General features: G+C 38.0%; 1 protein-coding gene across 1 annotated transcript in view; it reads right to left on the bottom strand.

Annotated features, from left to right (window-relative positions):
* map3k5 (mitogen-activated protein kinase kinase kinase 5) overlaps nt 1–17,720 on the bottom strand; it is a 67,864-nt gene that overhangs the window by 12,576 nt on the left and 37,568 nt on the right. Inside the window, exons 7-18 of the mRNA XM_041975735.1 lie at nt 16,337–16,507; nt 14,301–14,413; nt 12,814–12,973; nt 12,130–12,283; nt 11,939–12,046; nt 11,069–11,121; nt 9,481–9,576; nt 7,126–7,207; nt 3,838–3,971; nt 1,460–1,587; nt 907–1,043; nt 100–205 (exon numbers count right to left, since the gene is read on the bottom strand). Of these exons, the coding sequence (XP_041831669.1) occupies nt 100–205; nt 907–1,043; nt 1,460–1,587; nt 3,838–3,971; nt 7,126–7,207; nt 9,481–9,576; nt 11,069–11,121; nt 11,939–12,046; nt 12,130–12,283; nt 12,814–12,973; nt 14,301–14,413; nt 16,337–16,507 (1,442 nt within the window). The remainder of the gene's footprint in view (nt 1–99; nt 206–906; nt 1,044–1,459; nt 1,588–3,837; nt 3,972–7,125; nt 7,208–9,480; nt 9,577–11,068; nt 11,122–11,938; nt 12,047–12,129; nt 12,284–12,813; nt 12,974–14,300; nt 14,414–16,336; nt 16,508–17,720) is intronic.

The following is a 17,720-nucleotide window of genomic DNA, read 5'->3' as shown; positions in this document are numbered from 1 at the left end:
GTCTATTTTGGGGAGTGTTGGGATTTACTCTAGTTTTTTAAGATGTCTGGTGTTTGGATGAACATGGCGAAGGGAGTAATGTGGAATATGGGGTGGTACCTGTGAAGGTTTCGGTGCAGGGGTTGATTCCAGCCAACCTTTTGGATGTACCAAAATCTGAGATCTTCAGGACGCCACTGTAAGTGTTAATCAGCACGTTATCACCCTGTGGATTGAAAAGGCATCTGTGAGAACAATCTGTTATGGGAATTCCAGGATGGTGTCGAGAAAAAATGTGGATAGTCACAAAAAGCTGATTATGACAGTATGTGGGAGGAAGAGGAGCTCCCAAACAAATCAAGGTGATTAACATTTACATGGTATAAGTGATGGTTATGCAACCGAGCTGTTAAACCAGATGAGGCTACAGACTGTAATGACTGTCTGTAATGAGAATACAGTGAGAATCGTTTTGCCATGGAGTCGCTGGGATAGGCTCCAGCTCTCCTGCGACCCAGCTTTGAAATAAGCATGTATAGAAAATGGATCCCAAATCCCAAACTTCATTAACTACTCTGTGGTCTTTCCATGTACATGCTGGATGTGAATACAAATTTATGTAAATCTGACCCATCCACTACAAAACTGTGCATCTTGATAAATAGTTCCCCCCCATGACTTTAATATTTGACTATAAATAGACCAGCAAGCCTCACAGAGATCATCTGTCAGTCATATGATGTGACCACTGGCCAGTAAAGGCATCTCTTTCTGTAAGTGGTGAAGAATTTTCCATGCCACTGCTGCTGTCACACCAAGGTTAATCATAGAAGTCCTTTATTTACTAAACCAAAATGGTCATATAAAACTTATGCCTCAAAAATGGATCTGACAGTGTTTGTCGTGCAGTAACCTCTGTGCTATCACCTTGATGTCTCTGTGTGCTATCTGGTTGTCATGAAGGTATTTGAGCCCCTCCAGGATCTGCCTCGTGTAGAAACCGATGGTGGGCTCATTGTTTTTCAGAGGGCCCCACTTGGACCTCAGCAGTGCAGACAGACTTCCTGGATACAAAAGGATCAAGTTCAGCAATTATTAGTTCACTCACTTTCACCTGAGATAAGTGTCAGAAAACTGATTAATTCAGGGTCAGTCAGTACGCAACCTGGCAACCTCAAGATCAAGATCTCAAGACTCAAGATTGTTTATTTGTCATTATACAAGTGCAGGACACCAGTACAACGATATGTATTCCAGTACAACCAGTCCAAACACAAACAGGATCAGGCAGACTGAGGCAGCAGCCGCAGGGCACCTATAACCTGCTAGACTACATCATAAATAGTCCAAGTATGAAAAGTGGATTATGTGTCATCTGTTATGGTTTAAACTTACTAAATTATAAGCAACAGCAGCCACTTCAACATTTCAATATGAGCTTTGAGGTGTGCAGTTATTTTGCAAACCCATGAAATCTCACCTCCAGGCACCTGCTCCATGAAGATCTTGATGAAGCCATTTTCACTGATAGAGCCCAAGTACTGGACGATGTTCTTGTGCTTTAAGTGCTTGTGGAGGGCAATCTCCTCGTGCAGTGGCTGAGAGTACCTGAATGAATAGAACAGTACCCAATAATGCTTAAAAACCATCAGAAAACATAAGATAGTCTATACGCTATAGATTGTTAAGCTCTTCGTATGGTATTTTTTTCTCTTTTGTCTCAAAGCTCAATAAACAAAGAATGACAGTTATTGTATTTTCACAGGCTCGTAATGAAACAGTTGAGGATATGATTTCTTTATCAGAGGCGTTCACACATTCTGTCCTTCAAAATGGATCATATGACACAATTCTACTCATCCATGTATATTCATGTGGTCAGTGTGGCTATTTACATAATGAATTGACCTTAAGGCCAGGAATAAAACTCATAAAATGCAACTATTATTTGACGATCTATATTTTTATATTTTGCAGATTTCTAATCACAACTCCCAGTCCTGCCATGTACCATCAGCAGTTCTGTCATTACTAAAATAAACTTGTTAACTTTAGTAAAGAATAGCCCATATAAGCAACTAAACACGGGAAAGGAGTGACAGTGAATCCCAGGGTTTACTTAGTGTGACTTTAATTACTATGTGAGATTTAACTGGAGCATAAAAGTGCTGGTTGGATGTTTAACAACCTGAGCCTTAAAAAGAAATAAATGCTGACTGTCTGAGGGTGAATTGCAGATGAAGGGAATGTTAGTGTTTGAGAATAAAACCACTATTTAATCAGTTTGATGTATAGTAGCTCAGTTTGCTTTGTGAGTGAGGATGTGTTCTCTGGCTATTTATACTACGCTGTCATATATTAATGCATTAAATTATGTGGTATTATCAATCTCAATAAAGGCAGAGGATGCAGAACAGAGGGGCCGAGTGGAGTGAGTGGGTCCTTTTACGATCTGAAAAGATCACGATAAAATCACGATATGGCTTCTAACACATAAAGAGACAATCTTATGTACAGTTTAACACCGTTAAAAACAGGCTTTTAGCTGAGGGGGACCTTGACATCTATATTAGAACAGTGCCTGCCGTCACATCCTCCAAGTGTCTCATTTTGTCTAATCAACAGACCAAAACTCAAAAGGTATTCAGCTCACTAGGATAGTAGAAGGAAATTTTTACATCTGGGAAGGCCAAATCATAATTTGGGTATCATATTTCTTCAAAAACCTAATCAATTATTAAAATGGTTATTTTATGAGGCAGTGGAGTGTTTTGGCTTTGAACTAGACGAAGGCAGAAGTAAGCAGTTATTGTGATCTATTAGAAACAGAATGTGGCTCTAGGTGTGTACTGCTCCGTAGAAAAGGCATGTTTGCAGAGATGTCAAGTCACCATGCAGTTTCCTGAAGGTGACAGGAGCAGACAAGATAGATCCAGGTACCCAAAAACAACTAAACTGGGTCTGAACTGGGGCTCACTTCTGATATCTGAGCAGAACAAAAAGTCCCTGTAGGCTGGAAAAAAAATGCCTGCCAGCGATTTTCTTTTCATATTCAGCTCCCTGCAAGACTCACACCCTCTCTCTGTCTTGAGACTTCCCTCCACCTATAAATTATTCACACAGATTTCTCCACGTTTTTTGCAGCCGAGCGCCCTGCTGACTTTCTGATGTGATTAGTGGAACAAAGTGTGGCAGTGGAATCATATCAACTGGGAGAAAGTCTTGCAGGCTGAGATGAGTAGGTGGAACTATGAGGAGACAAGCATTTCGAACAGAGACAGTGATGGGAATAAAAGGCGGAGGTGTGGGGGGTTTGCCTTCGTAGCTCTCCACGAACCAGTCACTCAACTGGAGGCCAGTATGCTGAAAGCCAGAAACCACCAGGGACACTCCAAATCTGTGTTTTGCACTCTCAGTTGGAGATAAACAGCACATTTCTTAATGTTGCCCAACACTACAGCTGAATGAGATCAGGCATTAGCAGCTCTTCCACTGATTAACATTCAGTTTGATTCAGTCTTTGCACAGTTTAATAAACAAGATTTCTAAAAACTGCTAAAAATGTCAAATATGTCCTGAGGGTGAATTCAAAGCATCAAATCCCACTCTTACAATGCATGCACTGAGCAAATTCACGTTATCATGCCGGTTGTAGATATTTTGTAAGCAAATATGACATTTTGCTGATGTTGGCACAACAGCAAAGGTCAGAGGGTCATGAAAAATCTGAGCATTCACCTGCAGGACACCATGAAATTTAGCATAGTTTGCTAGACTTCCAGTATGGTCAAACACTAAATTTGGACATTTCCATAGTAGCAAATAATAGTAAGTAGATAAAGGATTGTTTTGTCTGACCTGCTGTCTCGTTCGGGTATTTCTTTGATGGCCAGTCGAACCTGGTTGCTGAGATCCCGGCCTGCGTACACCACCCCAAAGGTGCCTTTTCCAAGAATCACCCTCTCTCCATTTTCATCATATTCGTAGTCATACTTTGGAGACAACAGAAACATGCACATAATGGTTCAAGAACAAGCTTATAAAAAAAATTAATAATTAACTAAAGATGAACTGTAGTGATAAAGACAAATGTTTAAATTTATTTGGCTGCAATAATGTCATTTAATCAAACATTAAATTAAAAGTAACAGGATGTCAGTGGCGGGCGATGTCCCAATCCTGGCCAGATTTAATGCCGCATATGAATTTTATGTATTTTAGTATCTTCATAAATAAATGCAAATGAGCTAACTTTAAGCTAAAAAAAAAAAAAAAGAAAGAACATCATGTTTCTATCTAGAAGCTTCTTCCCTGCCTGCTGGGAGTTTCTGCTACTCTCACACTCACTTCCAAGCTCTTAAGCTTGCAGAAGTCCTTTTGGCAATGCCAGATTTCAGTCAATTTTTCTGCAAATGTTTTAGATTAGATTTTCAATTTGATTAAATCTCATCTACAAACAAACTGATGGACCAGATTTCTAAGGAGCTTTTATTTTGTCTCCTCCGTCCATTAAACATTATTCCATGGGGACTCTGTTTGCATCTATGAAAGCATCTTTCTTGACCTTCGATCATGGAGCCCTTCATGGTCTAATGCATTCCTCAGCAGTGCTTCATTTGAAATGAAAATAAATCAATAAAAATACAAATATATATACTGAAAAAAAAACATAACAAAATGGGAAAATCTTTGTTTTTTAAACACCATGTAAATGAGTTTTTGGTTTATGTTATAACTGTATTATGTACAGATGCATTTAACTTATATGTTGATGAATGAGTGTCCGTTCAGTTCAGTTGTGCATCATTAGTCCATTAATGAATGTGCACTTGAGACTAACCTGTATGTCATGGAAGTGGTGTGAGGTGTGATTTCATATTGTCAGTAACATGACTAAAGTCATGAACTGTATTGCAGAAGGGTCGGGTTCATTCTGAAGCAACCGTCCTACAGTTGTCCCACATCAGCCTGAAGCTATTTGCAAACCTTTCATGCTGGTTAATGTCTATAATCTGACATAAATTATGGAAACGACTCAAAGAGTGTCTTCCTAGCAACAACTTCTGGAAGCATTTTAATTATATGAATGTAAAAACTTAATCTTGCTTTCTTATATTTTCCAGTTTTAGATATAAAGTGGAAACATGCCCTTCTTTTCATAATGTAAAAAAGTTCATTGGAAATTTTGTGTCTTGTTAACAACTTGAGTCATAGCTTCAGATTCTTGTTCTGCCTAAATCACTAAAAAGGTTTTTGAAATTTTTTTATTTGTACATGATTATATGGAATAATTTCCAGAAAATACAGTGAATATTTTTAACCTCAAACTCTGATCTTCTCTTAAGCCTAACCAAGAACTAACAGAAGTTGTGGCTTTAATTAATCTGCGACCAAGAGCTGATAATAAAAGTAAAAACTAACCAATAAGTACCTAACAATGACTTCTGATTTCCCACGGGGTTCAGACCTGATCTGATTACTGAGTGAATTTGGTTTGACCTGCAAAACCTTTCCGCCCTGAAGGCAAACACATCTTTGTAATGGGAGGCTCCAGCTGCTGAGGCATGTACGTCATAAAGTGCTGTGCAGCCGTGCAGATGACGCAGTGTGACTGGCAATATTTGGGTTTACCAGTCACGTGCATAAATTTAGATATTTGGTTATTTGCATCAACCCGTCATCCTCTGCCCTTGGGCTCCACACAGAGATGTAAACACTGCACCCTCTGCATGGCTGCACGACACTTTATGACGTAACTGCATGCCTCAGCAGCTGGAGCCTCCATTTACAGAGAGGTGTTTGCCTTCAGGGCGGAAAGGCTTTGCAGGTCAAAACAAATTCACTCAGGAATCAAATCAGGTCTGACCCCGTGGGAAATCAGAAGTCATTGCTAAGTACTTATTGGATAGTTAAAGAACTGGTTTAAGAAAATGTCAGTTTAGTGCAGAAAAAATATTGAGTGTATTTTCCACCTGTTAGACTGCGGATAGGTAGATAAATTAAAACACAAGTAAATATATGTACAAATTCAATGGGTTTACAATGTTACTGTACAAAATATGTAATTTTCTGCTTTTTATCTTTTATCTTTGTCTGTGCTTGTCTAATAAATTATGTCCCCTCAACAATAAAATCCTTTGGAGTAGCTGTCGCATATATAAAGTTAGTCTTCTAACTTTATCTGATTAGCTTTGAATAAATAACAAATGGTCATTTCTTTGTAATATGACCTCTTTAAACATCTATGCCTGATTAATTGACTGTGGAAACGAAACAAGAAAGGCTTGATTAAATATACCCCATCTGAAAAATATAATCAGTTTTTACAGACCTTGGTTTTTAGGTTACAGAGTTAAGACAGTTGAGACTTGACAACAAACTGTCCTTGAATTCAGACTGATTCGAGCTGCACACATAACACAAATCCCTGTGAGAAAAACCTCTTATACACCTGATCTGTGCCACGCTGAGTCAAGGAGGGTGCGGCAGCGTTTTGTGTAATTAGTTTTTCATCTCCCTCAGCTCTGCTGGGAAGACAGGTGAATGTGACAGCGGGACTCCGTTGCGGACTGTCGAAACATACAAAGCCCACAGGAAAAATCCAGGTCTTATCTCAGCAGGTTTCTGTTCATTTCTGAGTGTCTGCTGCTGAGTTTCGATCAGTCGCATAAGAAATGCTAGATGGAATATTTAATCTTATAAACTAAATCTGCTGGAAGAAAAATCCACTTTTTGATAACTCAGTCCAAATTCTACATAAAAGCAAAATCTGTTGAAACGTGGTTTTGTTTTGTTATTTTATTTTTTTTAAACCTTTTGATGGAGACTCAAGCATCACTTTGTGTTTCCTGTGACATTTGAAAAGCAGACAAAGTGTACTCCGGAAACACAACAGGATGTAACCAAACAATACAAAATCTTTGTACCTGCAAAAAACAGAAAAATTTGGTACTTTTGCTAAAAAAAATTTTTCAGAAAATTCCAGTTTAAAAATCTACTTACAGATAAAATAAATATGATTTTTACACTCTGTCTGTTCATGGTATGGGACTCTGAAAGGATTCTGTCTTCTTATCATTAAAGATGAGGGCAGGTATATTTAAAAGTATAAAAACCATACTATGTCTGAGTCGTTAATCACCTCACCTCTAAGGCATCAGTGTCACAATCTCCTTCTTCTGGACCTTTCCAGGCTTCTTCTGTTATACTGTTCACCAGATCACAGAATCTGCCAAAGAAAACCAAGTTTAACCAAAAATGCGAATTGCACGCATTAACAGCTTCATTAAGGCAAATAAAAAAAACCAGTCTGGTCTATATGTGGACAGCTGTATTGCTGTCAGTGTGTAGGGTTTGTATTCATAAGCAAAACAGACAAAAAAAAAACCAAACAAACAAACAAAAAAAACTGTTGTATTGTCCTTGTTGTATTTAAAATGTGGATTTTACCTGCATGGCCGGTGATATGAGAATGATTAAATGTAAGATAGGTAACATTCAGCTAGCACCAGACTAGTTTCGTATGTTGAAGCCTGTTTGGACTAAGTGGGTCACCTACTAAACTTGCATTATTGTTGTTCAGCACAGCTAAGTGGACGCTTTAAATTACAGACATCACCGCAATTTAACACATTCAAAAAAAGAGAAATCAAAACAGACATTGTGTCCACTGTGATAGACAAAACAATATCATGTCTTAATAGAGTTTTTAGCTTAAAGCTTGTACACGTGCACTTCCACACGTTAGGATTTCTCATATAAGCCAAAGCCCAGACACCCCATGTACACCAAACATTGTAACTTCTGTGGATAATGATAAAAGAAAAAATAAATCTTAATATTAAAAGTTATTTAAAGACAGATGTTTAATGAATAGATTTTACAATTATTTACAATGTATTACCAATAATAGGGCCCATTTAGCTACTCTTATTCTGAAGGAGCTGCAGCATGTTTACATGCACACCTCCCACACATAACATACATGCATTGACCTTTAACGCTCACTCAGCACACAAGCTGTGATTTAGCACATCACCTCATCATGCTGTCACACACGGCATGCCTGCAGGTGTTCCTGTGCACAAATGCCAATCATACTGTATACATGAATAAATACAATCTCACTGGGTTTCTTGCTTCCTTTACAACCTTTAGTCTGCTTCATTTCTCCTTCTTTTACCCCTCTTTTCCCGCTGTCGCTCCTGACTAAATGAGTGCAGCATAATAGCAACAGCAGGCATGACTCACTGACTCTCACACTCCAGATAATGGCACTAGAGGCCTCAGATGTGAGAGTCGCAAGTCTTAACACACGGCTTCAAGCAGCAGCTGGCGAGGAACATGATGGTGTTGAAATGAAACAAGGTGTGCTCGTTGTGATGTGAGAGCGAGATGTTTTCCACCAGCGCACAGAACTGACAAGAATGCTTAAAGTACTGTAAGGATGAGCACAACCAACATGGAGATGCACTCATTACAGTCGTTTTCACACATGAACTTGGAACTGTGTCCAGAGAATCAATGTTGCCTGTTCTCACATGTGCAACACAATAGGAGTGTTGCTGGTGGTGATACTCTGGTCTGGCATGCATAAACAAAAGACTGCATGCTTCAGAGTGTGTATGTTTGCAAATTGTAAAATGAGCACTCATTACACTGAGACAGTGCTCCAAATCCTGCACTGTGAGCAATTATTCATCTGATTTGAACATTTAAGTTTTATGAATGAATCAGCACAGATTCTTATGCAAATTTTTCCTGCTGAGTCTCAAACATCAGCCACAGAAATGGTGCAATGATCTGAAGCATTCTTGGGAAATATGTGCCAGTAACTGACGCTGACGAGAAACCATCCGCACAAAGTGAAAATGTGAACAAAGCACTGCATTTGTAAACTGATCACTTTGGGTTGTCTCATTGTAAGACACAAAGTAATACATGTCAGCAAATCTAGAGCAGTATAAAGTCTTTTATTAAGACTGAGCAATGGCTATGACTTGGAACTGGAAGAATTGGTACAAGAAGGTTTTACAGACAAAATAGCCCAGCATACACATGAAAATAAAAAAAGAAATGAAAGCAAACTTTTGGGGCAGTAAAATGCCTAAAGATCAAACTGTGAATAATTAATGTGAATGTGTTTATTTTAATCTGTGTGACTTGAACTTTGAGCTAACTCTGGTTAAGAATGTCATGTACAACGTTTGTATCAGGCAAGACTGATTCGGGCATTTGTATTCTCACACACAGCTGCAGGGCTTTCCTTTCTCTTTTTTTTTTGTCTTGTTGAATGTTTAAAAAACATTTAAGAAAACCCCTTACACATTTTTAAATTCCATATAAATCCTTTTCAGGTGCAACTTTAGTTTTCTGATTTAGAAATGTAAAAACGATTATTTTAAAGTCACAGAAGAGGGCTGCCAAGCACATGAGATCACATTAAAGGAAGATTTATTATATTAACTACCCTTGGGTGTGAGTGTAAAGATACAGACCAACCTTTTACAGTGCATCTCTGTACAGAAATAGATCTGGAAATCCTCCGCATTGTGAAGGACGTAGAGAAAGGCACTGCGTTCGTCAAACTTGGAGATGCTGAAGAGAAACAGTCCACAGTTAGAGGAATTCTTATCCAATGACAAGCGACTCAGAATAAATGAAGCCTTTTACTGGACTTATGGCACCAACCATCAAACATTTGCCACTCTTGGGTGGCCTCTTTAACTAAAAATACAGTTAAGGATGCAAATTGTCACCACAGCTGTGATATTTTTACATCTTGCTGATACATCCTGTATGAGATGTTATGAGGACAGTATGTGCTAGATATGTGCACACTAAACTTTAATCAAAAACAAAAGAGGATTGTTTATTTTCCTAGCATACCAGGGCCAGATTTGCTGAGCCAGACAACTGGCTGCCTGTATGTGTGGTCTTATTGTAGCTTGCAGAGCTGCCATTGTGTCCTGCTGACTGTCTGCAGGCTGAGTGGGCACAGAGAATGAGTTGTTCCCTAGCAACATGCAAGCACGGCCCTCCACTTCTCTCCGATCTGACACTGAATTCCTTTGAGGACCGTGGAAAAATAGGCACAGAGCAAGACATCGTGAAAATTGTCTATGATGGACACAGGCACTCTGATACAATCTGAAGCTTTAAGAGGAGAAGCAATGGCAATTCGTAGGACGTAATCTAAAACATGAATACTCAGATATGCTATTTTTAAGTGCTTATATAAATGTGCACATTTAACACATTTGGCCTTATTGTAACTCCTTTGCAGAAAGCATATACATTTATTAATAATGTAATGAAATTGGCAGCAGAAACAACAAAACAAATCCTTGGACAGAGATAATGCTATGATATACAGCAATTATCTTTTGCATCACACAAACAAGGGAATCAACAGTGATGTTGTACACAACAAAGGAGAAGTTTGACATTTTAGGAAACATGCTTCCTTGCCTGGAGCTCAGAGAACTACAACAACTCCCAAGAGAAGCTGATGATTGAAAGGTATAAATCATTTTCACCACAGGAAACAAGGAAGTTCCCTCGAGTCTTAATATTAACAACAATTTTACAAAATCTGAGGCTGCTGTTAGTTTTTTTCTAATCCTCCTTAAACTGATACCCCTATAAATGGCTAGATGGTTTTCTTCCTTTTTATTAACTCAATTTGGAAAAACAACAAAACCTCAGTTCTCAACTTGGTAAATTATTAAAAATATGTATACGAGTAATGCAAAAAATTCTGCACATTTAGTACTTCTAACATTTCTGTAAAAAAACCACATAGTGCTTTCCAATTTATCTAAACTGGTGCTTAATAATCTGCAGAATTAGTCAATCTATCATGCTGGTAAATACACTGACAGGAGCTTCCATCATGCTGCATTTACATTAAAGTAAAAGAGAACAAATTAGGAGCACTGTGGTAGAGAAACAACAACATCTCTGACAGAAAGTCATCATAGGACTTTTGGCAGATCTCAAAAAGCTTAGAGACAATGAAGGACAAAGACATTCAGACTTAGTGTAGGAGGTTGGAGACTTGAATTAGTGCTGAAATAAAGCTACTGACCTGACACCTCGAACAGATGTGGCACTGAAGTTCCACTCATGTATCCCCTTGTTCTGCACGATGGATCAAAACAAAGAAAAAGTTAAAATACTTTATTATATTAAGCATTAGCCTATTTACTGTGACATAAAAAAGAATAAAATATTGATAACCAGTTAAAAAATACACATAAGGGGACACATATTGGCTTTTTATCGGTGCTATTAAAATCAAAACATTTTCTAACATCCTTTTTTAATGCAATTCAATTCCCCAAAAAAGGAGTAAAAAATGATAAATAAATAAATTGAATTATTCTAATAGCAATGTACTTTAAAATTATTGATATTGCAATAATATTATTAATGTGAATACTTTTAGCAATGATCATTTTGTTGCAAAAAATAGACTTTATAACAGCCCAAAGAACAACGGCATTTAACTAAAGAAACAAAACAGAGAAGGTAAATTTCTCGTCATATCTTATAAACACATTATTTTATCTTTGGTTTAATCCCCACTTTAACTTTAATCATTTCCTATGTGTCAGGGATCCCTAACTCTGGTCCTCAAGGGCCACTGTCCTGCAGGTTTTAGATGTGTTCCTTCTGCAACACACCTGATATATATGAACTGGCTCTCCAACAATTTTAGCCTGTCAATGGTCTGTTATGCAAATCAGGTGTGTTGCAGCAGAGAAACATCAAAAACCTGCAGGACAGTGGAAGAACCAGTGTTTGTGATTCCTGCTATATATGATGTAAAAGATCAGCATTGCTGGTTCAGTTGCTTTAAGCATGAGGAGTGCTGACTGAGAATGTGAAGCCAACAAAAAGCCTGTTTGAGAAGCGCTACAGTACAGTTAGTTATGTTATGTTATTGTGCAGCCACCTTGTCATCAGGAGCAACATGCCAGATAGACACAGTGTTCTCATCCACGTCTTTGTTTATGGACAAATATGAAGGCTGGTACACTTTAGTAGGCTCCAAAATCAACACCTGGAAGAGATGAATGTGTTTTAAACATTACATTTCTTTTTGTTTTCACACATAAATATTTAGGGATTTTTTTAATCTCTTACAGGGAATCGCACAGAGGAGACATCTGTTTTGGTTGCCTCCACCAAGAAGTCCATCCAAAAGTCCACCAGGTCCTGTTTGGGGGACGGCGGCTCCACGCTTGGCTTTTTGAAATGCTGGTAGATCAAAATGGTTTCCACAACTGAGCGCAGATACCTGAAAACAATCAGAAAAAAATAAAAATAAAATAATAATAAACAGTGATGAAGAAATTGTTTCTGATACCCGTTTCAAAATCTGACTGCATTTCCATGCCAAAGCGTTTTTCCCTTTGTCACATTAATGGAAATTTCACAGCGCTACCACAAACAAAGAGCAGCAGGATTTTATGCATTGCAAGAAAGAAGCTGCAGACAGTTTATTCAGTTCTTTTGCACGCAGTAGCTTTCATGCTGTCACATAAAATGTTCTTGAGAGAAAGGGTCATGGAGAAGCATGGGTTAATTACAGAAGCATGTATCAGAGAGTTGCTGCTCGAAAGAGCAACCACAGTCCCTTGTGATATTTTCTGTTCTTGATTAGAAATGTGCCAAAGCCTTGCACAATGACCACAGATGGTTGTTGTGGTTTCAAGGGAAAGCAGAGAACACTTCAGATAACAATGACACAGCCACCCTTGGTGCTAGAGATAGGCAAAAATGTGTTTTTTAGCAAGCTAATTGAAAAACAGCACAACTTATTCTTACCAGATGGGGGCTTTGAGCTTGAAGAGTTTCTCAGAAGCCTGGATGACCCTTGTGTTGTCACAGGCCAGTATGCTAGCACCCAAGAAGAAGCCCACATCCCAGTAACTCTGCAGCTTGTCCAGGCTGCCTTTTTTACCTAACAGGCTGCTCAGCTTAACCCCTGGTGAACAAAGAGAAAAGACAAATATTTTATATAACAGGAATAAAATAGTTTTGTTTAGTTTTTTCTTGGGCTGTGGGCAAGTCAGGCCAAATACTGAGAAAGAAAAGGCTAGAACTAACTCTTGCAATGGAGTGTTCTAGCTCCACAGTTTGCCCCTACATGCTTAGCACAGCCTGCTGCAAATATCTACCATTTAGAGAGGCCATCAGGGTCCTATGTAAGTGTAGAGGCAGGCTGTGTATAAAGGGATAGCGGGAGGGGTTAATTTCGGAAGCTGAAGGCTTGTTCCCAGGACTTTCCAACCCGTTTTCCACATTCCTGAACTTCTCTAATCCCCAGGTATCAGAAAAATATTTAGAAAAAAAAAGGAAAGGCAGGCTTAGTTACATGCATGAATGTATAGTCATGTAAACAGTTTTTTTCCCATAACAACATATATACTTATGTTATTATCATAGCAATTCCTCATCATGACAAACACCTGATTACACTATAGAGCTCTTTTATTGTTTTCATTTTATGACTGGAACTTTCCTGTTATACAATTTAAAAAAGAAAAATCAATCGATTAATTCATATTTTATAGTCTGGACGTTGGAAGTCACCTTATTTCTAACTGAGCCTAATTATAGCGATGAAGTACGTTTTCATGTTTGCTTACAAGTTCTGTTCAGCATTGAAAAAAATGAATGAAACATGTTAATTTATCAGTAGACACAGCTGTAGTTATAGTCATGCTTAAAGTTTCCACAAAACAGTAAACAGGAGTGCTATTTACTGCTGTGTGTTTACATATTTCCTGTCAAAACAGATGCTTGGGAGGCTTCCCCTTTTAAAACATCCAGTCTGATCTGATTGGCCAATTCCAGTGGCCTGATAAGGCTCCGTCCACAATGCAGCAGATTAAAAATTTGCAAAAAATTTATTGGATGCAAAATAAGTCTACACCTCTTTGAGCAAAAGGAGTAAACCTTTTGACGTGTTTTTTTAAAGCAATGAAAAACTCACATAGAATAATTTACATAAGCCTTAACATAGCATAGCATGCTAATTTTTTTAGCAGCTTTTCTTGCTGATTTTGGCTTTTAAAATTACGTTGCTTTCAGACTGAATCATATCCTAAATCTCTCATATTTGTTGCAGATTTCTAAATATGGATACGAATAAAATCTATTTACAAAAGAAACAAAAAGGAAGAGGAAGAAATTGTTCCCTAGGATGGATATGACTTCTGCAGAAGGACAGATCAAAGTTTACTCACTAGTACAGCGGAAAAACAGTATATTTAGGTCGAAAACAAATATCTTGTCTTTGGTTGCCTTACCCACTTTGCGAAGCTCGAAAGAAGTGTCAAACTGGTGTCCAGCTGCCAGCAGGAGAACAGCATAGTTGATACCAGAATGTAGTGTTGGCTCTGACTCAAACCCCTTTTTAAACCTGAGGTGAGAAAAAAAAAGGATGAGTTTAATAAACACCGTTCTTCCAAGAACTACGTCATTCCAAATCCCAAACACCTCAGAGATAACGGATGGCTTTACAGGGTTCCCCCGGCTTTCTGAAATACTTCAAGATGGAAAAAACAATTACATTCATATTGAGCTGGGGCCACATAGCGCCAAACAGCAACTGCGAGTAGCCCCAAATAACAAGAAATTTAATTTATTTAATGACCAATCTGCTCTGTTGTGACAAGGGGTGTGAATGTTATTAGAGGCTTGTGCCAAGCTGTTTCATGGAACTGAAAATAAGAACCAGATGGAAGCTTGATTTCCTAAACAGCATAATAAGTCAATAAAGATATGAGATCTTAAATGCAATTTCCAGATTATGATTATCAGCAGGCTCCTGTCATTAAGTAAACTGTTAACAATGCTTTTCCTCCACGTGTTTACTTAACCATGCTTAAACCTCCCTTTATTCACTTTATATTTATAACCAACAAAGCATTAAACCTTCCTTTTTTTACACAAGCTGTGGAACTATAGTTCATCCAATCCCAAAGGTTACCAGGTTTAGGTCTGGGCCACCTGAGGCAGCTTTCTTTTAAAGAAAACACCCCTCTGAAATAATGAAAACATGTTTTGCTGTGTTAATAATAATATTAAAGCTTTGGTTTTCTTCATTTTTCAGACCACATTCTAATCAGAAGGGACAAGAACTGGCTGTACTATAACCCCTAAGCAACTTACAAGCTCACAACCCTTGCAGGGTTTCAGCTGAGGAATGTAATGCAGCTACTTTATAGAAAAGAAAAATTGCAGATTCATTAAGGTTGCCTTGACAATGAGAAGCAAAATTTTATAAACAATGCAGAATATAATGGGAAGCCAATGGAGATGCTACTGGACAAGTATGATACGAATGAATGAGGGGGGTTCTGGAAAAAATGTGGCCAGCAGAGTTCTGAACCAGTTGCAGTTTATGGATGAACTTGTCAAAAAGAAGGACTAAAAGGGTGGATTTAGCATCAGTGAGAAGGACCTCAGTTTTGTCACTGTTTGTCAAAGTTATGGGAGAACCAGGATCTGATTTCCTGTTGGCAATGGGAGAGGAAGGTGGGTTAGGTGGTCTGGTAGAGCTGGTTATCCCTGTTAAAATTGAACTGATTGTCATTTTTATAGAAAAGGACTTGAGTTGGACAAATTGGTTATGGGCAGAGATATAATTTAAAACAGTCCAGGGGTGTGTCAGGTAATCCAATGGTGACTAATTTGTCAATGAGGATGGTAGCAATATCTCACACAGTTTTCCTCAGTTATTCTGACACTACATTATAATCTGTATGAAATGATATAAAACTACAATCACAATCTTTATAACTCTTAGATAAACTTGTACATATTTTTGTTTGCCACTTTATTCAAATAAGAAGCAAAAAAAAAGTGTTTCCATATTACCAATTCCTGTTATCACCAGCTGATCATATCAAACATTGACAGAAGTTATGCTTGCATTAAAAATGTCAGACCTCAGACATTTTAAATCCTGAATTATTTTGATATTGTAATAACTGGTGTTCTATGTTTATTTGCACATTTGCTTCAAGATGCGACAGGTTGTGCAATTTTAAATTCTGTTGTAATGGGTTGTCACTGATGATTTATTGCCTGCCAGTTCTTTTGAATGAGAGTTGTAATTCTCATTTACGATAAATTGTTTTGCTATTGTAACATTTAGTTTTAATGTGCCAATTTATTGTAAGTTCCTAGTGCTGCTTTACCACAATCCGGTGAGTCACCGCGTCTATTATGCATCTTGTCCTTCGAAGGAATTCTTCTAACAATATTGGTGACTCAGTGTCTGAAAGGGCCAGCTGAGCAGACATGTATCACACACTGACATCTCGAATGCTTTTCTCACCAGAGTGTGCTGCTGTCTCTGCTCTGCGTGTCAGTGAAGTGAGAGTCCAGGTACATGTCCTTGTAGATCCGTCCCACCAGGCAGTAGATGTCCGAGGCTACCTGCTGCTCCTCATCCACTAGGGGCAGCATTATGTCCAGAGCTTTCTGCCTGTCACCTGGCAGGTTCCTCCTTTAATCACACAAGTATAAAAAGAAAAACACAATAATAGTAGGTCAGAAAGAAATTAACTCATATTTTCTATCTCATGTGAAACATTTGCTATGATTACCAAATAAGCATAGATTCAGGTATGGTAAAATGGGACAACTGTGATTATGATATGCTGTCTTAATCTCGAAAGGGTCTTATGCTATTGTTTTTAAATGGGTCAGTGTCTATGAAATAATACCACAGAAACTAATGAACCTGTAATAAGAAAAAGCAAATAAACCAGGTTTATTTGTCCTAAAAGGGGAAAAAATGTTTAAGCACGTATGTGGAAATATAAAGAGATATCAATAAAATAATAAATAGATGTAAATATATGTTCTTAACTTTAAACATTGGAGTCAGCTTCGCTTAACACCAGAAAATGCTTACAACTTGGAGTAAAAACACTCACTGCAGCAGCAATTGAAATGCTCCTGCTATAATCCAGCTGCACAGAGAACGGAAGCAAATCTTCCAAATAACTTTTTCCAGAGTCGCAGACTGTGTTGCATCTTGTTGTCCATGCCACCAAGTTCTTAAAGAAGGACAAATTTATATGTACATGGATTTAAGGGTCATCCCGTGACACATAACAGCTCGGCAGGCGTAGTATGGCAGTTAGCGTTGCTAATATAGAAGTTAAAGGTTGCAGTTTTTTTTAGTATTATTCTTTCTTGTTTTTATTTCTTATTTTTTGCAAGCAATTTTTTTCATGGCACTTGTCATTATCTTTGGGTTTTTGGTTCAGTTCTTGTTCTATTGTCTTAGTTTCTGGTTTTTATTGTCTCCGGCCTCTGTCTTGTTCCTGTTTTATTTAGTAGGCATATCCCCTTCTGTATTCATTTCTGTTCATTTCCTGTTCATCACACCTGGTTTCATTAGCTAATTTGTTTTATCTTCTCCTCGTTTAGTTAGTTCACCTCAGTCTCTACCCCTTGGTTTCATTTGTTCACTGCCAGATTGTCATCATTCTTTCCCCGTGTCATTGTTGTGTTCATTTGATTGTTGGTTTTCCTGCTTGTGCAGTGTGTTTTGTTTCCTGCGTTAAACCGTCAAAGTTTTCACCCACTTGCCTGCTGCGTCTTAACCTGCATTTGGGTCCTGCTCCATTCACAGCACACCTATCATTCAATGAATGTCTGCATTAATAGCGAGCATGCAATAATATTCATGCATGTAGTAGTAGGTATTC

This window comes from Melanotaenia boesemani, chromosome 22, assembly GCF_017639745.1.
Source record: "Melanotaenia boesemani isolate fMelBoe1 chromosome 22, fMelBoe1.pri, whole genome shotgun sequence".
NCBI classification, from domain to species: Eukaryota; Metazoa; Chordata; class Actinopteri; order Atheriniformes; family Melanotaeniidae; genus Melanotaenia; species Melanotaenia boesemani.
The sequence above is the reverse complement of the archived record's forward strand: the minus strand, read 5'-3'. Positions and strand labels throughout refer to the sequence as shown.